The following is a 21,038-nucleotide window of genomic DNA, read 5'->3' as shown; positions in this document are numbered from 1 at the left end:
TGGACTAAAGATTTAGTCGACTCGTTTTATCATATTTCAAGTATATTTTGTTTAGGTAATAATTCATAAAATTAACATAATTAACATTTAGTTTCGAGTTGACAACAATTTGTTAGGACTAAAATAATCTTGATTTAGCCCCGAATAATAATGTAATGATCGGATACTTCAATGATTAATTAAATATCTAATATTTGAATTTCATACAGCACATTGCTAGATATTTTTCTTCAATAAAATGATAAACATTAGTAGCTTCTGTTGAACAATTAGTACTTTTTAATTATCTTATTAGTTGAGTGTATTTCAAAAAATATATATTATTTATGAAAGAATGCTTGATGACAACACCTGACATCAGACCTAATCTTATTGACTACAATTAATTAATGCTAATTTAAAATTAGATCAAATTGGTTGTATGCAAAAGCAAACATGATTTTTTTCCCCATTATTTTGAGTTTTGTCGAAGTGAACATAATTTCTCTGAAATAAAAAATATAATATATATTATTCATTTTATTTGCAATCAGGACTTAAACACATAGTTATTGGAAATATTCTGCATTAATGATGATGAATAATTAGTAAGAGAAAATGGTATAATTTGCTTTTTCAAAGAATAATAAATTATATTTAAAACTTACCATTTAAATATATTTGAAAAAAATCTAAATAAAGTCGCACAAATCAAACTTCTTTTGTCACAAAGATCTCTTTTATTTTTTATTTTTATTTTTTAAAATTGTATTTTTCTGCACATTTGCCCAGCTGCAGTTGACTAAGGCTTCTTCTTCCTTCTTCTTCTTCTTCTTCTTCTTCTTCTGTTCTGCTCTGCTCCTCGTAGTGCTTTCCACGTCCTCATGCCAGCTCGTCACCGCTCAGCTTGAGCTTGGAATGCCCTCAAAAGCAGGAAAGCAAGCAGGGAGACAGCAAGCGTGGGAGATGGTACCACCACAGCGAAGCGCAACGCACCAGCCGCACCTTCTGCAGGTCTTTCAATGGCTGCTACCTCTTCTTCCCTTCGCTCTCAATTTGTAACTGAAACCATAGTTTCTGCTGCTCCAATTGACCTCACCTGCTCTGTTAAATTAAGCTCTCGCATTCACTCGCAATATTCTAATCTCGCCCCCTTTTTCTCTTGTTTATTTTACCCCGTTGTTTGACCTAGCTCTCTCCACCATATAGAGCGTCCTTAGGTGTTCCCTCCTCACCCACTTGACCTCCAGATGAACTCCTCGTCTTCCTGCTTGCTTGTTGATGGCTTTTCGTTGGGCAGAGGCCCTAAAGATGCAATCTTGGCAGTGATTCTGTGAAGATGAAGCTGTTGCGTTTGTAATGAGCTCGGTGAGTTCTTGACTTCTTCAAGCATGGATCTCGAACGCGGCGGCGGCGGCGGCGGCGGCAGTTACCTTGACCTGGGAAAGGTATTTTGCAAGTTTTTTACTTCGAGAAACTATGAAAAGATCAGGTTTCCCCCTTTTGCTTCTTGTTTGATGAGTCTGGTGTGGCAGAAGAAGGGTTCGTGGTGGACGGTGGTGACATTGGCGTATCAGAGTTTGGGAGTGGTGTACGGCGACCTGAGCACGTCGCCGCTGTACGTGTATAAGAACACCTTCGCGGAGGACATCGAGCACTCGGAGACGAATGAGGAGATCTACGGTGTGCTATCCTTCGTCTTCTGGACGCTCACTCTTGTTCCACTTCTCAAGTACGTCTGTATCGTGCTCCGCGCCGATGACAATGGCGAAGGTGGCACCTTTGCGCTCTACTCCCTCCTCTGCCGCCACGCCCGCGTCGGATTCCTGCCCAACGGGCAACTCGCCGACGAGGACCTCTCCACGTACAAGAAGATGGACGGCGGAGGCACCGCTGCGTCGCTGGGCGGCGCAGCGGCGGCCTCTAAGGTAAAGAAGCTTCTCGAGAAGCACCAGGTGCTGCAGCGCTTGTTATTGATCCTTGCTCTGATTGGGACCTGCATGGTAATTGGGGACGGCGTTCTTACACCTGCAATTTCTGGTAATTCCTGGCTATTCATTGAATTCTCTCCATTTTTTAGGGTTCTTGACCAATCCCTGACCGAAAAGTGATCTCTTTACAGTTTTCTCGGCTGTTTCAGGCCTTGAGTTGTCCATGTCCAGGGAACAACACAAGTGTAAGCCAAATCTCACCATTAATATGTTCTTTGTCTTTTGCAATTACTTCTCATCTGATCACTAAAACCCTAATCAACTAGCAGAACAAATTTGGAAATGTTGGGAAGAGATTCATTCCACAACTAATTTCAAGTTTGTAGTTTTTCTTTTTCACAATCCTTACATATCCACTGTTGATAAGTAGACCAGTGAGCAACACTTACACATCTCAGAAATCCAATTGAACACATCTCTGAAACCGAAATTTCATATGCTTTTGCTGCGATAAAAAACTGAAATTTATGTTCCTACAACAGAGCTGTGAGAACTTAAGACTGATCTTTCAACTTGCAGACGTTGAGGTTCCTGTTGCATGTGCCATATTAGTTGCTTTGTTTGCCCTGCAACACTATGGCACACATCGGGTTGGCTTTCTGTTTGCACCGATCGTCGTTACTTGGCTCATATGCATCAGCGCGATCGGTGTTTACAACATTTTTCACTGGAACCCTCATGTGTATCAAGCTCTTTCTCCCTACTACATGTACAAATTTCTGAAGAAAACTCAAAGAGGAGGTTGGATGTCTTTGGGAGGAATACTATTGTGCATAACAGGTGTATAAACTTATCTATTTCCATTCAATTCTAATCGTATACATGGATCACATTTGATTCTTCCATTGCTCTTGCAGGTTCTGAAGCTATGTATGCTGACTTGGGGCATTTTTCACAGTTATCGATACAGGTGAGGGTCGAGGCATTGAGATTCTAGATGAGTGAATGATATATCGACTAGTTATCTCTAACATATATAGTACTTTCAAGCAGATTGCTTTTACTTCCATGATTTATCCTTCCTTGATCCTTGCATACATGGGACAAGCTGCTTATCTATCGAAACATCATATTATAGAAAGTGACTACCATATCGGGTTCTATGTATCTGTGCCAGGTACTGACGCTATATCTGAAAGATTATCGTTAATGTTGTTGTCTAACTCGACAAACTATTTTGTTAGAGAAATTAAGGTGGCCAGTTCTGGCAATTGCTATATTGGCAGCTGTTGTCGGAAGCCAAGCTGTTATCACTGGTACCTTCTCGATCATCAAGCAGTGCTCTGCATTGAGCTGCTTCCCTAGGGTGAAGATCGTTCATACTTCGTCGAAATTTCATGGACAGATATACATTCCGGGAATCAATTGGATGTTAATGACGCTGTGCCTCGCCGTAACTGTTGGTTTCAGAGACACGAGGCGCCTGGGCAATGCATCAGGTATGTTATGCCCAATCCAGTTTGGTCTCAAGTTCATTTGCGAGAAATTCTTTGAGCCTCGGTGTTTCTTGCGTTATCTTGTGGTTTTGATTACAGGGTTAGCTGTGATTACCGTCATGTTGGTTACAACCTGCTTGATGGCCCTTGTGATAGTTTTATGTTGGCACAGGAGCATCTTTTTCGCTGTATGTTTCATCCTCTTCTTTGGGTCGATTGAGACATTGTACTTCTCTGCATCCCTCATCAAGTTCTTAGAAGGAGCTTGGGTCCCAATTGCCCTTTCGTTCGTCTTCATGATAATTATGTATGTATGGCACTACGGCACACTCAAAATGCACGAAGTCGACCTCCAAAATAAGGTCTCCATCGACTGGCTCCTTGGTCTCGGCCCTAATCTCGGAATTGTTCGTGTGCGAGGCATTGGCCTCATCCATTCTGAACTTGTATCAGGAATTCCAGTCATCTTTTCACACTTTCTCACCAATCTCCCAGCCTTTCACCAGGTCAGCTACAAGTTATGCTATGTATTGTTTTAGCTATTCGATCGAAAATTCTGTTCGGTGCTAAACTTTATGGTGTGTTATAACTTTCCCATGCTCGTAAGGTATTTTGCTTATCGATGAAGTTGGTATTATCATCCTACATTCAATATACAAAGTGCTTAGAGAGCAAAGTGATACTGGATGTTATGTTTGGGACAAACTGAAAAATGCTCGATGACATACTTCATTTCTGCAGGTCCTTGTGTTCCTATGCATCAAGTCTGTCCCAGTGCCTTATGTCCGACCGGAAGAGCGATTCCTTGTGGGAAGAATTGGCCCGAAAGAATACAGGGTATACAGGTGCATCTTGCGGTATGGCTACCGTGATGTGCACAGGGATGATATCGAGTTCGAGAAGGACTTAATCTGCAGCATCGCTGAGTTCATCCAGTTCAACATTTCCCATGCGAGTGGAACACCCGAACGACCAGAAAAGAACAATGATAAAATGATAGTGGTCGGAGCTGGACTACGATTATGTGAAGAAGAAGAGATGAATCCAGATGATGCAGCTGGTCCCTCGAACTCGAGGGAGATACAATCACCAGTTGTGAGAAGGAAGAAGGTGAGATTTGTTTTGCCTGAGAGCCCCTCGCATATCAGTACCAGCGAGAGGGAGGAACTTCAGGAGCTGATGGAAGCAAGGGAAGCCGGGATGGCATTCATTTTGGGGCACACCGAGTTGAAGGCAAAGAGCGGATCCGGTTTGATCAAGAGATTTGCGATCGATATCGGGTATGATTTCTTAAGGAGGAATTGCAGGGGGCCTGCCTATGCGGTGAACATTCCTCATGCATCTACTTTAGAAGTCGGAATGGTTTACAATGTTTGAGTGCTCAATGAGAATGTACATCACAGTTGTCAGTGTAAATTCACATAGGTATTCAGTTTCAGCATGAGAGGAATTGTTTTCGGTAGATCTTTTAGTATCACGGAAACAATTACATGTTAAAAATGATAGGGGCCAAGGTAGAAGTAATAATCCCAAACATTTATCCTTTACGATACAGAAGTGAAATAGGAAGATAACATGTAGCTTTACCTATCGGAATACACAAAATAGACATCTACAAACAATGTAAGAAAAGCACACACCTGGATCCGATTGATTGTTTAAGCTGTTCGCGAAACTCTGCATTCAGTTTGATGGGAAGAATCTATCAAGATTAAATGGCAATTTATAAAACTCTTCACTTCTTGGGTCTTTGTCCATGGTCCTAAACTTGTCCCAAAAATGGTAACCCCTTTCTTTCCTCATGTCTTTATCGTTCTTGTTCAGAGTGTAGTCGAGGAAATATGCAACCAAGCCCGCAACAAACGCCTCCGAGGAGAATATCACATGGACAATATCGTTGAACTGGAGAGACAGTCTGGTTTATTAACAATTGAATACAGGAAACAAGCTCAGTTGCATCTTGATCAAAACAGAAAGCATTACCCATCTGGCATTAGTGTGTGCAGGGCCATGGCCGGCGACTAACGTATACTCCTTGAAGTATTGAGGGACCGAGAAGCCAAGAAACACCGAGAGCCCTAGGATGAATAGCACCCTAAAATTGTTGAGGCTGCAGAACTGAAGGTAGCCAAGACCTGCAGCTCCTGTTAGAGCACATAAACAAATTTGGTGTAAGGAAAAAAAAAAGAAAAAAAAAGTTGCAAATTAGAGTGATGAGACATACCGACATATGCAAAGAAAAGGCAATACAAAGCCGCAACAATTGGCAGTGGAATGGATGCGAAAACAGCTCCAAATTTGCCTGCAAAAACCAAATTTTGCTGGCAGGACTTAAAAGTTATCAGCGAGAAATCGCATATCAAAGCAAAGTCAAGTGACTCACCGAGAATAGAGAAGAAAATCATGAAGCCTGCAGATATTTGAACAACTCTTCGACTGCCAACACGAGTTAATGCTAACAGACCAGCATTTTCACTGCATCAAGAAATAGTGTTAGGTAATCAGTTCATCAGTCTAAAATTTAAGCATAATCTTCATTAAGATTGTGTGAATCTATCGCCTTACGGGGACACAGTGGAACCATTTGCCGTCCCAAATATTCCATCCAACAATATTCCAACTCCCTGGAATTAAACAAACAAGTCGAAACTAGTATCACATCTTTCATAAATTTCATAAGGTGCAATTGTTAGTTTCAATACCTGCCAACCGACACCTCGACTTAGAACTGAAGCGGGAATCTGTGTGGCACTTGCATACCTCGAAACCGCAATGAAAGTACCAGTTGACTACATCGTGAAGTAAAATGTTCAAACATATTTAGCTACTGGATTTGACAAAGTTTACTATATGAGAGTTTAGTAAGGTAACTCGAAGGAAAGAAAGAGAGAAGCGTGATAGAAGACCTCTACAAGAGCAACGAATGCAGCTGCCATCATCGCAAAAGATTCACCTGCATTGAAACTTGGTCTCCCCCATTGGAAAGGATATGGTATTCTTATCCTGTACGAGTAGAAGGCCAATCTAGTTATAGATAAAAAGGTCTCATGAACATAAATATTTCTTCTACCAACGCATGGTGACAGTTCGAAGCAATTGTTTTAAAACATTCACAAAATGAACTTGATATGAGAGCTGCAGTGGCGGTCCCAAGATTACAGCGATGCTGCAGTTCAGGGAGGCATATATGCACATTCTTATGCTCACTTAGCAAAAAATCTAACTCGAAACTCATTTCCTAGGATGTCGAATTGGAGTAACCTTATGGTGCAAAACACAACAAAAAAGATAGGCAACTCGACACTACCATGGAGATCCGCCAACAAGTCCAGAGCGATCGGTACGACAATGTAGCTGAGTTCTTGGTGCGGCATGCCTGTATGCACCTCCTATGGTGAGGATGTAAGCATAGAACCATACTATTGCAACAGTGAATATGACTGCAAACCGGTCGAATATATCCTTCTTCACATGTAGGAAATGTGGCACATACTGCAAGAAATTGAATTTTAATGAATCCGAAAACTAAGGCTTTAAGAGAATCTCCAAAGAGTTGTCCAAATCTATACCTGTGACAATGCTACTAGTGCTATTAGCTGTGGAAGTCCAATTTCAATACATTTTGCAACCTGTATCATTGTCAGCAATTGATTCATTAAGAGTAAAAAAAATTAAGAACGACTACATCGAAATGAAGCCATTTAAAATCTTCAGAAAGAATGATAATGGCGAAATCTTACTCCAGGAAAACCGTGTTCATAGAGGCCAAAGCCAGCCAAAGCAACCAGTGGCGCAGCAGAAAGAGGGCTTAAATGTCTACAGTTAAATATATATACTAGGAATTAGACAAATTTAAACTGAAGGATAAATTTCAGAAACACAATACGGGGTTATTTGATTAATTTTGTAAAATTACTAACACAATCATAACTTTTGGATGAAACAATTCTTTTTACATAAAGAACAAAACTTATGCACAAAAGTGTTCAACTCCATACTTTGCTGCAACCCTCCAGAATCCACTAAAACCGACAATCATCTGAATGATGGAAGCAACAATAAGAGCACCCTGAGTAGCCCGCATTGTCCTCCGAAATCTCTGCAAGCCAAGAATTTTGCAATCCAAAATTACTTATTCTGTTTTGCTGCATCACCTTGGTTTTCATTCAAAAAACAATGAGAATCTTTTTCTCAATTCACTTATCCGAGGGAGAATCTTTGCATTTTCTGCTCACCATTACATACCCGTAAGATTTTGCGGTTAGTATCCTCACAAAGGAGTTATTGCATGATTCTCACATACCGAATTATCCATAGGCCAATTCATGACTAGTATTAGCATATTAGTTGTTTGATTCTTGATAATCTTAGTGTAGGTGTGGTCTACATGTTCTCATGATAGTAGTAAAATACAATCTCTCATGTTGTTAAATTATGAACTTGATGCAAGCTGGAAAATTTTAATGTTGGAAAACGTACTTCGTGTGGATCAACAATGTGGCTGAACCGATCATCCAAAATTATCGAGACAGTTGGCACAACAAATGTGTATGAGCCTCCAATCACGGCAGGCAACCGAGTTCCAACAGTTGTCTGTATGAGTGTGTTCAATCCAGCCACAAAGAGTAGTGTTTGGATCACTCTAGCTTTCTCATCCTGCTTATCGAAAGTGACCCTCAGATTAGGACATGATCAAGATTAAGCAGATAGAGTAACAACAATCATCTACATGGATCTTAACACTCGATTGATAAAGTAAATCTCTCAAATTATGAAATAGTTAAAGTGGTTTGGACTCACATTTCCACCACCCATCTGAGGAACAAGAATGGTAGGAATGATAACTGTGGTGCCCAACATGACCAGGTAATGCTGGAATCCAAGAAGAACAGCTTCAGCTGCATGATTCAGAATTTTGGAATTCATCTATTAGTTTGTGAAAAACAATAACAACTAATTTGGAATTATTCTAACTTCAGAAGAAGATTCTTAATCTAAAAGCAACGAGGTCTTTGATTTGACAATCAAAAGCTAAGAACAACGAAAGCCCCAAAATATCAAAATCCAGCAGGCAATGAATCAATAATCGTACAGTTTAAGCATAAAAAAGTTGTGAAAAGGATGAGAACAAAATCAGAATGCATCAAGGAATCAGAAAAAAAAAAGTTGCAAGATTCTTCCAATAAAATAAAGTATCAATCCCATCATTCTCGGTTGGTATTTAACCTAAACTTACGCCATGGAGGAGGGCTGGTGATGCAGAAAGAAACATTCGGTAGCTGCTCCTTCACCGGGTGGGGCGCCGTGTCATCCGTCTTCGGCGCTCCGCCGCCACCGCCACCTCCACCGGCTCCTCCTCCTCCTCCGCCGCCGCCGCCTCCCTCGCCTTTGGCCATCTCACCTCAAACTGGTTCAATTCGGGATTCACTATGTATCACCACTGAAACTGACCGCAACGAAGCAAAAACAAAAAAAAAAAAAAACAATGGATCTCAAGAAAAAATCGATTTTTAAAAGAAATAGACGGGAAAAACTTGAAATTGGCGAAGATACAAAGATCAAATTTGGGTGGAGATGAAGGATGCTGTCGGCTGCTCGCTTGCTTGCTTCAGTGAAGAAGAAGGAGAGAGCAAGAGCATTGATGGAGAGGAAAGAGATAGGAGGAGAATTTAGAAGAAGATAATAAATATTAAAAAAATGGAATAAATCGACGAAATTAATTATGCAAGAAAAAAAATGTTGATCGAAGAACACATGCATGACACGTTCCCCATGATGCGTACGTTCTTTGGCAACTACCAAAATACAATATAAAAATAATATTTGATTTTCTAATATTTTATTAAAAGAGTAAAATCCTAGGAAAAATAATTAACGATAATATTTTAAGCTGAATATTTTGTTGTTGTTGTCGGATTTTTAATGGAATGAAAGTAGATTGATCTTTGATTCACAATTTTATATATAAAGAGTAGGTGTAATAATGTTTCGATTTATCCCTTTTTAAAAGGTTGTTTGATTAAAGCGAAATAAGTCCTCGTTTATCTTCTTCGGGCATAGGCCCGCCTTAAGTGACAAAAGGCCAAGCTTGTATAAGGTATTTCTTTAAAATATTTATAGTCCTCATGTCAATATTATAAAATAAATATCTCACTTTTTTAAATATTCTAAATTAAGAATCAAATATCCCATAAATTAAATATTTATGAAATATTATTCTTAAATATTCTAAATCCTATCATTAAATATATATTTTTATTTTTTTATTACTAACTGTGATTTTAAATCTCCTCCCCCTAATGTACTTTTCAAATGAAGAATATTTAAAATTAGGGATATTTAGAAAAATATTCCTTCTAAATATAGGAGAAAGACTATTAAGGATATCATAAATTTTTTATTGAATTTGATATTCTGTCATATCAAAAGTTAAAAATCTTACTCTTTTAATAATTTTTTTATGACTCCACTGTCAATTTATTTATTTTTACTTTTCACTTACTATATATAATATTAATTAATATTTTAATTTAATATTTATAATTATATTAGTATTTTACATTTTATACATTTATTTATATAAAAATAATAATTCGATAAAAATTAAAAAAATGGATTAATAACATAAGAAAGAAGAGTTTCCACGACCGATTATCAAATATTGTATAAAATAAAATATCAGATAACTAAGTACTTCAAAATTAATAAACGTATTACAATCAATTTTTTTTTTAAAAAATATAAATCGGTCCTAAAAAGTAGAGTAGTAGACCTATCGTATTCGACTTCCACCTCAGAAATTTAATTGATGTCTCTTTGCCCACTAGATTTCTCGATCATTAATGTCTTTACATCACTCAACTATTTTTCTTTGCTTTTCCTTTCCGCTTATTTTTCATCACAATCATTGTGATAATAAGAATGCTCGATTTTTACTAAATAATAATAATAATAATAATAAATACGTTTCTAAAACTATAGTCAGTCACATAAAAGGACATCAAATTATTACTCAAATATATGTAATATTTGAGCTATGATATATTTATAAGGATTTTTCTCTAAATGAGACAGATAATCATATAATATTGAACTTATGAGTTATCCATCATGAATATTTCTTAATTTATCCTATCAACCAATAGAAAATTTCTATAACATCGAACTGATCATATAAAATGATATTATCTAATTCAACATTATATTAAAAAGTAGGACATACTTTTTATGCAAAAACATTTCAAATTTTTCATAGGGTACATCATGTGCCTATGATATTTAAACCATTTATGATATGTACTTTTCATATTTACTATAGATTTTCATAGTGATTTTCAGAATTAATGTAAGAGTTGTATACTTAAATTATAAAAAAAACACATTGATTATTTTTAAAACAACTACAACTAGAATAGCTTTAACTAAAATTACTTTAAATATTTTTTATCAACTATTTCAAAATTAATCTACTTTATAACAATTTTGACTAATATGTTCCTATTATAGTAATTTTAATCCAATGATATTCGTCTATTTTTAATCTAAGTTATACTAATTTTAATCAAATTAAAATATTTTTTTTCAATATTTGAATAATATTTAAATAATTTTGAACACGACACTCATAGAACAAACCCTAGTAAGTATAAGGATGAGTTTTCCCAACAGAGTTAAATTCCCATGGATCGTTCCTTCTATTCCATCTATATTATTTGGTGGCAGGTGAAATTTTTATAAAATCAGATAAACCACATCCAAGTGAATTAAAGATTCTCTATAATAATATTAGCACAAGAGTGTTTTAGAAATAGAAATAGAAATAAAATAAACATCTTTTTTTTTATTTTTTTTTTAATTAGCATTTTTTTTTACAATAAAAGGTCATTTATTTTTGCCCTTTTCTTTTCCTCCCTAAAAACTCCTCTCTTGCGATTCGACTGCTACAAGCATAGATCCTCTCTTCTTTCCAACTTCACTCACTTTCTATCATGTGATTAGGGATCTCCTAAAAGGGAATGATAAAAAAAATTTTAGTGACACTTTTTCTCTCCTTTCTACAGAAATAAAAAGAGAAAAGAAAAAAGATCAAGGAAATTCTCAATACAATAGAATTCAAATCCAACCTTAAATAAATTATTATTTTCAATATTTTCATCCATATATTTTAAGTGTTCTTCACAAATTAAAAGAATACTTATCAATTTTTTAAACATTTTTTCAATTTTTCTCCTTTCCGTAGTAGTTTGCGAGCTAAACAAATCATTATAAGTAGACTAACTTGATTTACTCAACTATTCCACTTCACCATGGCAAGCCAACCTACTCCATTCAATCACCTTAATACATTTAATATCTTTGGCAAACTCAATTTGAGTACTTCAATCAATCAACTCCTTTGCCTAATTCTGTCTTTGCCCTACAATCAACGCAAGGCATCCTTTAAATTTATGGCCATGAATTGACTCCTCAACCATAGTGAACTCTTAGAGCCTTAGCCAATAGATAAGAATGTATTGAGGGAGTGGTCTATTTTCTCAATGAGGTTGAAGTTGGTCTCTCTCTAACACCATTGTTTGTGCTTCCTAATCATTCCAATAAATTACCATTAGCACTTACTTTGCCTTGGGAATTGGGACAGGTTGCCCAATGGCAACCTGTTGAGTGGCTGTGTGTGATTCAATTGAATTCTATGAAAGGTAGAGGCCATGATTTCTGCAACAGACACCACTGCCACAAATAATCATAATTAATGATAAAAAAAAATTAAAGGAAAAAATAATAATAATAATTGAGGTGGTGGATATTGATGATGTCTTGTAGCATCATTGATTGAGAGCCTTCTGCCCCTCCTTTCTGGTTAAAGCTGGACAAAGGAAACAAAGTCATTCAGAAATCTGTTGAATTCCACTCAGTTTTTGTGTTCAGACGTAATTTAAAGAGGGAAAAAAAATGGAAGAATGATCATTCTTCTTTTTTCTCTGATGGTTTTTGAGTAGCATATTCACAATCGACAGGGGCGATCCAAAGACCCAGGAGTATGAACAAGTGTACACACAGCAATAAACATGAAGAGTAGACATTTGAAGGGTAGATGTTCCAGCAAAGCTCCACTCCAGCAAACAAAATGAGTCTGAAAAAACAAATTATATCAATCAAAAGCATTACGAGTCTATAATGAATGATCTTGCCGAGAACCAACCTTAGAGGTGTAGGGAAAGGCGATATCCACAAAAGGAAGGGCAAGGAGTAGAAGTACCTGAAACAGCAGAGAGATTTCTTCTTAGAGTAAGAATTTAGTAGTATTTGTTTGACTCAGCAAATACTTGGGTTGTGTATTTGTTGCAGAGATTATAGGTTGAAAATGACTCACCATGAGTAGAACTGGTAATGAAGGGACCGAGCACATACTATGCCAATGAAATTCCCGGTAAACATAACAGAAGCAACATCTAGATGGATGTCAGCCCACTTGCATGTTCAGTCAAAGGAAACACAAGGTAAAATACTTGGTAAAAATTTAAAGCATACATGATTTGTTAAGAGTTTTGGTTCTTGGTTCATAGGAATGAAATCGTCGAATAGATGATAAGGCATCACTGACTTTGACCTTCAAGAGAATAAAAAGCCCTTCGCTCCTGCCAATGCAAGTTGATGGATTCACTGACTTTTAGTATTTCATAAATGTTGCAACTCTGAGTAACTATAGATAATGTAATTTGTAGATGTTATAAGCAAAACATTGTGTAAAATGATCCTTCCTGCACTTTAGATATTCTCAGAAAACAGTTAATTTCAGATTAAAATGTTTCAGTCTTGTTAGAGAAGGATGCATATTAGTACATGGTCAAACAGATATAAGAAGATCAGAATGAAAGAAGAAGGAACAAAGATTTAAGCACTCACTTGGACCACCTAAACTGTGCAAAAGTTGCAAGCAACATGAGATGAAGAACCAACAGAGCAATGGAAAACTCCTTTGATACGAATATCTGTTCTGGAACAAACTTGAAATTAACAGACCTGAAAAAATCATGCTATGAGAATTATGTGTGTATCTAACCCCATCAATATCCTGAAACACACGCGACAAGTACAAACATTAAAAGCATTTTTTCCTATGTCTTGGAAGAAACTAGTGATTAAGATGTAGGAGCCCAAAATAATCTCCACGGATAAGGATATCAGCACATTCAGTATGTAATCTCCAGGACAAGAAAATATTCATTACCAACCTAACATAATTGGGACCTAATATCAGCATGTACAAAAATGAACATTTGTTTGCTATATCAAACAAAAACGTTTTGAAAGAGATGAAAATTATAAAATCTTATTTGGCAAACAAACATTCACTTTCTACACTATTTTTTTAAATAAAAATAAAAAATATTTGATTTAAAATATTCATTTTCATAGTAAAACTAATGTAAACGATAGAAAATCTTGCCTAACTCCATTATTATATAAATATATCTACAAAAAACAACAAATTAATAGTACCAAAGAAATTAACCAATTATCAACACCCAAAATTATATTAATTAAATAAAATGATTATCCTTATCTTAAATAATCATTTGTTATCATTAAATAATTTAGCATTAAGAGATAATGACTTAGATTATAAATGAAATGTAAAGTACAATTTTATGTGAAAATATGTAAGGGTAAAATATAATTAAAAATCTATGATTATGAGGGTAGTGTAAAATTTTTAAAATTTTATATCAATTTTTGGGCTAATGGCGAAATTATACAATTTTAAACTATGTAGTGTTTATGTTGCCTGTATTCGTCTACTAAGGTGGTGTCTTCGCTTCTACAAGTTGTAACTTAGCAATGGAATATGTTATAAAGAAAGTATAAATTTATTTTTTAGGACAATCAATTATACTGGAAATATCTAAGGTTGTCAAGATTGAATATGCACCAGAAATGAATGAAGACACGTCCAAGGTTAAAGGCTCTTGATAAGTACTCAACTGGATATGTCAGCAAGAAAGGTAAGCCCAATATGATCTGCAAATTCACCATTTAATTGTTAAGAAGGGAAATGTAAATCCATAAGTGGTTTGCTAAGCATTGAGTTGAAAGAGCATCAAACTCTTAAAAACCAGAGTTCAAGTGATCAAATTATTATTTTATAAAGAGATGAAGGCATAAAATAATAAATAAGTATAGATAAATCTAGAAAACTAAGCATTGTTGAGGTGATAGCACTATAAGGAACATCAAAGGCTGGTTTAAGTCAAAGTAATTACACCAATATCACAAAATTATCACTATACAACTAAGGTCATATATGGGCAGACTCTTATTGGAAAAAAGAATTCAAATAGAACTGAATAGCTATTAATAAATAAGTAAATAACTAATTCATCACTCTGAAAATGATCTCAATGAAAAAATTGTTTCTTTGTAGTAGATTGGTTATCTTTCTCCTCTATCAACAAGCAGGCATCTTTCGACATGAACTTGGAAAGAAAACTCACATGATGCCAGAAAATTAACCAGCAAGGTGACAAGTTATCATAGTTAAGATGCGATTTGGACCTAACATATCCATTTAGTTCAGTTCTAGGCCTAGTTTGCCACAACTATATAATATAAATACGCAATATCATCTGAAACAAGCACAACTTGAGTGAAATTGACTTATCAACTTCTACCTTAGGCTTATACAACTGGAATACAAATCAAGTAAACAGAGTAATATATATCAGGGCTTAAAACAATAAAGGTTTTGTAATTTAATGGGTAAATGACAAAAGAAATAGCGAGAAAATTTCAGTTTTCGCAAGGATTAACATCTACATAGAAAATGGAAGATGAGAAACAAATTCTTAGCTCCCTTTCTTTACAGATTTAGATATTGCATCAAAGTAACTTTATATGAAGAAGAGAGCATAAAATCTTAAACTGCAGTGAGTAACTTAGTACCAGGTACATGTCAAATGTGACAATTCAGTTCATTCAAACAGTAAACAGAATACTAATGGCCAAATTTCCTTAGTGGGTAAACTGTAAAGGACCTTTCAAGGAGAGAGACAAATTCGGAAATATAAAATTTCACTAAAAAGTGAAACCTGATATGGATGAATTAAAGCCAATTCAAGAATACCAGTACAGGAAAGAGCAACATGAAAAGAATAAGAAAAAATATTTTATGGAAGAGATTCCAATATTAAGTAGATTGTAATAATCCAAATTTTTAAAATGTGTAGAAGTAGAACAAGAAATTTACACTTTGAAGGATATGGTAAAGAAAAACATGTAGATTCATAGACTGATACCTGCACTAGTGCAGCACCAAACAAGGTAGAAAAGACGCCCTTAATATCAAGAGCCTACAGCATGATACTCAAATTAACAACAGAAAACTATCAATAAGCAACAACAGATTACAGATGAACCAAAATATCTAATAAATGGATCTTCAGGAGCATATTTGTATACCTTCAACATGAGCAGAAACAGAGGTGGTGCATAAAGAAGAACATTCATCTTAATTGCCACAGATCCACTACAGAGACAAAAGGCAAATGTGAAAGATCAAAACACAAATAGACATCAACCATCATAGTCATAAACCTCATTTACTATTGCTTATGATATTTGACAGATAAAAAAAGTGTGTACCTGTAAATAATCAAAGCCATATGCCATTTTTGACATAGAACCAAAGCTAGAGAAGCATGAAGCAAAGTCATTGCAAAACAGTCATTAAACAGACGAAGAACAAAAATGGAATGCACCCTCTTTGACAAACAAAGGAGACTGAAAGCCCACCATGGAAGCTGTCAAAATATTCAAAGATCAAAGGTGGCATAGAAAATAATCATAGAGACGGAAATGCATGTAAAACAGTCAGATGTGAGGAACTTATTTTATGATGCATAAAATCCAGTTTAATAATTATCCTTTGCATTCATCTGATCTAAATTTTTTTCAAGGATCAATCAACAATGATTTCTATATAATATAACTGTGATTTATTTTATATATTTGATACATATTTTCCACTAACCAGTACTGACAATGATACATAAATGCTAGCAAAGATGTCCCAATCTAGCTTGTGTCATAAATTTCAATGAAAAACAAGAAATATAATGCTATTACTCTCATGGAGTATGCAAGACAATTTGTGCTACCAGTTAAAACAACAACAGAAACAAAACCAGTAAAATGAAGACCAAGTTTTGCCTTAAGATTCTAAATAAGAAAAAAGGTTTAGTTAGAGACATCACCCAGCATAGAAGACATTCATACACTAAGACTAAGAAATGAAATAACATAAATATGCTGACGCACAGAAAAAAGATCTAGTAGTTCAGCTACATAAGTGAGGTAAAAAATGCATATCGTATGAGACAGCCAAATTGAATTTCAGTAAATAAACCACAAACATATCAAAATTGTTATATGAAGCACATGGACAAAAACAACAGAGAGGTAACAAAGACATAAGTAACTTCTTGTAATAAACTCTCAAGAGTTTTCATACCACATCTGATTTTATATAGATGAAGAAAATAACCGCCAGGTTTATTATATAAAGAATGCCAAACAAGATCTGCAAGAGGTAAACAATGGTAAGAACATAATTAATCACACTAATATTTCATCATGTGTGTAAGAAGACCACAAGCAAACTTTTTAATAGCCCTTCTAATGGTAAGTAAATAAGTAAAAGCCTGATCAGTTTGACCCTTGAAAGAACTGAGAAACAGAGTTTTTTTCACTTATTTTCCTAGGAAGATATTTTCATTGTTTGTAGCTCCTAAAATAATTAGATATGGCAATTCACATATCTCATAAGATTGCCGAAAGGCATGGATATCCCTATCACCATCATCAATCAATTATATTTATCCCAATTATTTGGGAGTGGCTGCATGAACCTTATCTCATCCTTGCATTGAACTCTATGCAAGACAACATCACCGGCAATATTTAAATCTAATCGATTCATTTCCTATTGCATTGAACTGTATGCAAGATAACATCACCGGCAAGTGAACTTGCATTGAATATTCCATTCTTGTTAAATAATTGATCCAAGATATTCAAAACCTAAAGGAATTTCTTATCCTTCCAGCCTAACTATTCCATCAATTTTTTTCTTAAGTATATTGAACATAATTAATTTATAATATGGAGGACCAAAAGAGAAAATGAGCTTAAGGAAACTATAACTGCATGATCAATAATGTAAATAACATATCTACATCTTAGAAGCACATCAATTCAAAAGGAAAAAAAGAAATGCAATTTCTCAGGTAACAATGACAGCTCTACATTCTACATTCAATGTCCCGTTCTCCTACACTGAAAATTCAAACAGGATGAGGTTCACTTCTTAAGAATTCTCAATAACGTTATTATAAACATTCGCTTAACACATAAAAACTTTAACAATTATCAACAAAGCCCAAATACATCTTTGAAAACTAATTCAAAGCCATTAAAATGGAAGATAACCTGGAAAAACCTTTTGCAGATTCACTGGCATCTCACCTGCGCAGGAAAGACTTCTCCTCCAGTCAGAAATTTGATGCCAGAATAGACATAGAGAAACCCAGCTGGATAAACCAATGGGCCTGTGTCCCCCTTCAGTTTGGTGTAATCCCTCTCTCCTCCAAGGAACCCATCTACCTGTCATTACAAAGGATACTACTAAGCTTGAAAATTATATATATTTTTTGTTCTATGTCGAGTAAGAACGCAGCTTTAACCTAATAATTACAAAGAGTCAGTACCTGGGACATGTATGCATCCCAATCAATCTTCGTATCTGAGCAGGGATTGCATAGTAGAAAGAAAGATCAAGCTACAACAATAGAACAAGTATGTAAAACGGGGCAAAAATGTGATTTTGCGGATCTCACAAGGGACGTAGGCGATGATGAGAGCGATCAGGACGGCATCGAGAACCAACAGCGCGGATGCAAATACAGACTTTGAGATCCTGAAGCCCCCGACGGCCGGAGAGATATCCTTCGCCAGAGACCTTGCCGGCGCCATGGGCCCAGGCACCCGCGTCGCAGTTCCCCCCGTCCTCCTCCGATCTCTTCGCTTTGGCGCCCGCCGTCTCTAGCAATATGCTTGCTAAACCGCAGTCGGATCGAGCCAAAGTCAGTTGGGCTAATTTTACTGGCCGATCAATTTATTTAGATTCTTCACGTGCGCATCGGATTATCATTTTGTCGTTTGCTCCCCAAAATTTACCAACCTTCAATTTATTCCTTTTCCTCTTCTATTTTGCAAGATTGCTCTTTGCTCCGACATTTTTTTTTTTTAATTTTGACTAAATTTCTATATTGTAAAATAATTTAGGTAAAAAAAATTAAAAAAAAATAAAACAGGGAGCTCTTTTAAATATTATTATTATTCATAATAAAAATTTATATTATTTTTTCTCCAAAAAAAATACTGATAACTAAAGATTGATCAGATAATATTCACAAATAAAATAGATTTTTTTTGCAATAGTTACAAAGTCAGGGAGCAATATGAAAATCACAGACCCTCCTCTGCTGGCCTGCCATTCACTTGCTTCCACTATAAAAAACCATCCCGAGCCCTGCTCTCTTCCCAAGCCAACTCTCCGCCATTAACGCTGATCCTCGAGCTCCATACGAAGCCGAAAGATGGGAGGGGCCCTGTCCTGCTGCATCTCCAAGCCCCGTTACCTGGACGATGACAACGACTACAGCTGCGACGCCGCCGCCGCCGCCGCATCCCGGAGGGTCAGCCCGAGAGACGAGGACTGGGGCCGGTGGGGAGCCGGCGAGCCGGACGTCGACTCCAAGGCGTCCTCCTTCATCGCCAAGTTCCACGAGGCGCGCTGCATGGACGCAGAGAGCCACGAGGCTCGCGTCGTCAACCGCGAGAAGCAAACTCCAAATCCTCGTTCAGCTAATCACCAATTATTTATCGCCTAATTATGTATTAATCCAGTCGTTAATCCCTTTGCAATATTTGATGTGTTCATGAATCGACGATCAATGAAATTTGGTGTTCATTTTACAATTAAGAGTTTATTTCCAATGCTGCATTTTTCTGCTCTGCTCTGTTTTTTCCCTGCTTCTTGAATGAAGAGATTCATTTCGACCCAGCCATTACTGAGTGGAGTAAAATCAAAAGACGGCGCCCTTCTTTCATTTATTATAAAAAAATTATCTCCTTTCAATATTTTTTTTAAAATTATTCTTATTTTTATACTTTATTTCTTATAGGATCGGATAGTAATTATTGAATCGTAACTCTTATAATTATATCATAATTATAATATCATAATAATACTTGTGTAGTAAGAGCATTCACACCAACTTCCCTATCCAAAATATATAATTTAAGGTAAAAATGTTACTTTATTAAATTTGGATATCTATTTTTCAATACATCATATATCAGTTTCCCTATTTCTTCTCTCTCCTCTATAATGTTTAGGGAATGAAATTCATTTTTTAAATTTAGAGAAGTACTGTTCATAAATGCATAATTTAAGGAATTGATAGATTAACTGATGCAAAAAAATTTTAACTACCCTATCCAAAATTTAAGGTAAAATTTTTGAATAGGATATCTGATGTGGATGCTTTAATTATTATATAATTGTAGCAGCTACGATTTTATAACAATTATATTTCTATAATTATAATAATTATGAAACCATAACTCTTATAATACCATGTTGAAATTGATTAGAAATAAAATATCAATTATAATTTGTAATTATTATAATATAATGTTGACCATCTTAATCAGTGTCGATCAAAGATGAAGTATTGGTAGTGTGATAGTTATCTAATTATTATATCATTACATATTTTAACAGTTATGCATTATAAAATATAGCATTATTAATATTTATCAAAAATAGAATATATATTATAGCAATCGTAAAATAATAGCAGCTATAATTATACAACCGTTAATGAATTATAGTTGTTATAATTATATAATAATTATTAGAAAAGAAAATATTAATACCGATAAAACAATGTTATGATAATAGGGGCGTCATTATGACGTTTCCAACACAAAAGGATGCCATTTTGTGCAATTACTGTTGTCATTAGTATGTTATGGTTCACTAATTCCTTTTTTCTTCTAGATAGGAATTTCTTAAGACTACTGTTAATGTTGAGAAATTAGAACAGTCTTAAAGGTGTGTGTAAGCATCACAAAGAAGAGACGCAAATTTAATGGAGATTGGAGAAATTCCCCATGAGCTTCACAAGAATTCCCTTTTCATTATATTATTTTTGTTTTCAATTCTTTGCTCCAACTTTTTGATTTATTTATTTTGGTCACATGTTATAAATCCCACACCATTAATATCTTAATACCTAGTTTAATCACATTTTAACTAATGGAACTTCATCCATCCAATGTGCATTATTATAAATTATCCCACACCATTATTTTATTATTATTATTATAAATTAATATGCCCTAGTGGTGGTTTATCACATTAAGACGAGGATTTATTCCTCCTAAGAGAAAATATCCCATCCATTGGGAGGTTGCTATGTAATCTAATTTACCTATCGGAAGCCGATAATATTATTGGATCGTTTCGTTTGAGATGAGTGCATCACCTTTTTGCCATGCTATTATAAAT

General features: G+C 35.4%; 3 protein-coding genes across 9 annotated transcripts in view; 1 reads left to right on the top strand and 2 right to left on the bottom strand.

Moving 5' to 3' along the window:
• Positions 1 to 735: 735 nt before the first annotated feature.
• Positions 736 to 4,906, top strand: LOC122047200 (potassium transporter 6-like). 3 transcript variants are annotated; one of them, XM_042608317.1, is made up of 10 exons: positions 736 to 993; positions 1,306 to 1,427; positions 1,515 to 2,019; positions 2,102 to 2,155; positions 2,490 to 2,750; positions 2,828 to 2,880; positions 2,964 to 3,087; positions 3,155 to 3,409; positions 3,506 to 3,912; positions 4,148 to 4,906. In XM_042608317.1, exons 2-10 carry the CDS (start codon positions 1,371 to 1,373, stop codon positions 4,781 to 4,783), a joined length of 2,352 nt encoding a protein of 783 aa, XP_042464251.1. In that variant the 5' UTR covers positions 736 to 993; positions 1,306 to 1,370; the 3' UTR covers positions 4,784 to 4,906. The 3 variants fall into 3 exon arrangements, with proteins under 3 accessions (XP_042464251.1, XP_042464252.1, XP_042464253.1); XM_042608318.1 differs by having other exon boundaries at positions 736 to 1,427; positions 1,518 to 2,019; XM_042608319.1 differs by having other exon boundaries at positions 736 to 1,427; positions 3,197 to 3,409.
• On the bottom strand, positions 4,850 to 9,093 carry LOC122047201 (nucleobase-ascorbate transporter 6-like). The gene is made up of 15 exons (XM_042608320.1): positions 8,960 to 9,093; positions 8,643 to 8,852; positions 8,207 to 8,304; positions 7,886 to 8,062; positions 7,405 to 7,505; positions 7,147 to 7,222; positions 6,976 to 7,035; positions 6,714 to 6,898; positions 6,313 to 6,409; positions 6,109 to 6,195; positions 5,972 to 6,030; positions 5,790 to 5,881; positions 5,631 to 5,708; positions 5,390 to 5,550; positions 4,850 to 5,308 (listed from the first exon to the last, which is right to left on the bottom strand). Exons 2-15 carry the CDS (start codon positions 8,800 to 8,802, stop codon positions 5,090 to 5,092), a joined length of 1,650 nt encoding a protein of 549 aa, XP_042464254.1. The 5' UTR covers positions 8,803 to 8,852; positions 8,960 to 9,093; the 3' UTR covers positions 4,850 to 5,089.
• A 2,198-nt stretch (positions 9,094 to 11,291) lies between these two features.
• Positions 11,292 to 21,038, bottom strand: part of LOC122047205 (dol-P-Man:Man(5)GlcNAc(2)-PP-Dol alpha-1,3-mannosyltransferase-like) — a 77,841-nt gene continuing 68,094 nt past the window's right edge. Inside the window, exons 3-17 of one of the 5 annotated variants that reach the window (XR_006130495.1) lie at positions 18,298 to 18,517; positions 18,169 to 18,203; positions 17,927 to 18,064; positions 16,914 to 16,982; positions 16,046 to 16,203; positions 15,863 to 15,929; positions 15,700 to 15,753; positions 14,337 to 14,425; positions 13,310 to 13,426; positions 12,935 to 13,041; positions 12,777 to 12,855; positions 12,606 to 12,662; positions 12,462 to 12,536; positions 12,023 to 12,269; positions 11,292 to 11,411 (exon numbers count right to left, since the gene is read on the bottom strand). Coding sequence is in view for 3 of the 5 variants with exons in the window: in XM_042608322.1 (XP_042464256.1) it covers positions 12,170 to 12,269; positions 12,462 to 12,536; positions 12,606 to 12,662; positions 12,777 to 12,855; positions 12,935 to 13,041; positions 13,310 to 13,426; positions 14,337 to 14,425; positions 15,700 to 15,753; positions 15,863 to 15,929; positions 16,046 to 16,203; positions 16,914 to 16,982; positions 17,927 to 18,064; positions 18,169 to 18,203; positions 18,298 to 18,433 (1,281 nt within the window). In the remaining 2 variants the exon portion in view is untranslated. Of the gene's footprint in view, positions 11,412 to 11,706; positions 12,270 to 12,291; positions 12,537 to 12,605; positions 12,663 to 12,776; positions 12,856 to 12,934; positions 13,042 to 13,309; positions 13,427 to 14,336; positions 14,426 to 15,699; positions 15,754 to 15,862; positions 15,930 to 16,045; positions 16,204 to 16,913; positions 16,983 to 17,926; positions 18,065 to 18,168; positions 18,204 to 18,297; positions 18,546 to 21,038 lie in introns of those variants that run through there. The other 4 variants (XR_006130494.1, XM_042608322.1, XM_042608324.1 and 1 more) reach the window with 4 other exon arrangements.

Source organism: Zingiber officinale, chromosome 2B (assembly GCF_018446385.1).
Source record: "Zingiber officinale cultivar Zhangliang chromosome 2B, Zo_v1.1, whole genome shotgun sequence".
Classification (NCBI taxonomy): Eukaryota; Viridiplantae; Streptophyta; class Magnoliopsida; order Zingiberales; family Zingiberaceae; genus Zingiber; species Zingiber officinale.
This window is presented reverse-complemented; position numbering and strand designations above follow the sequence as displayed.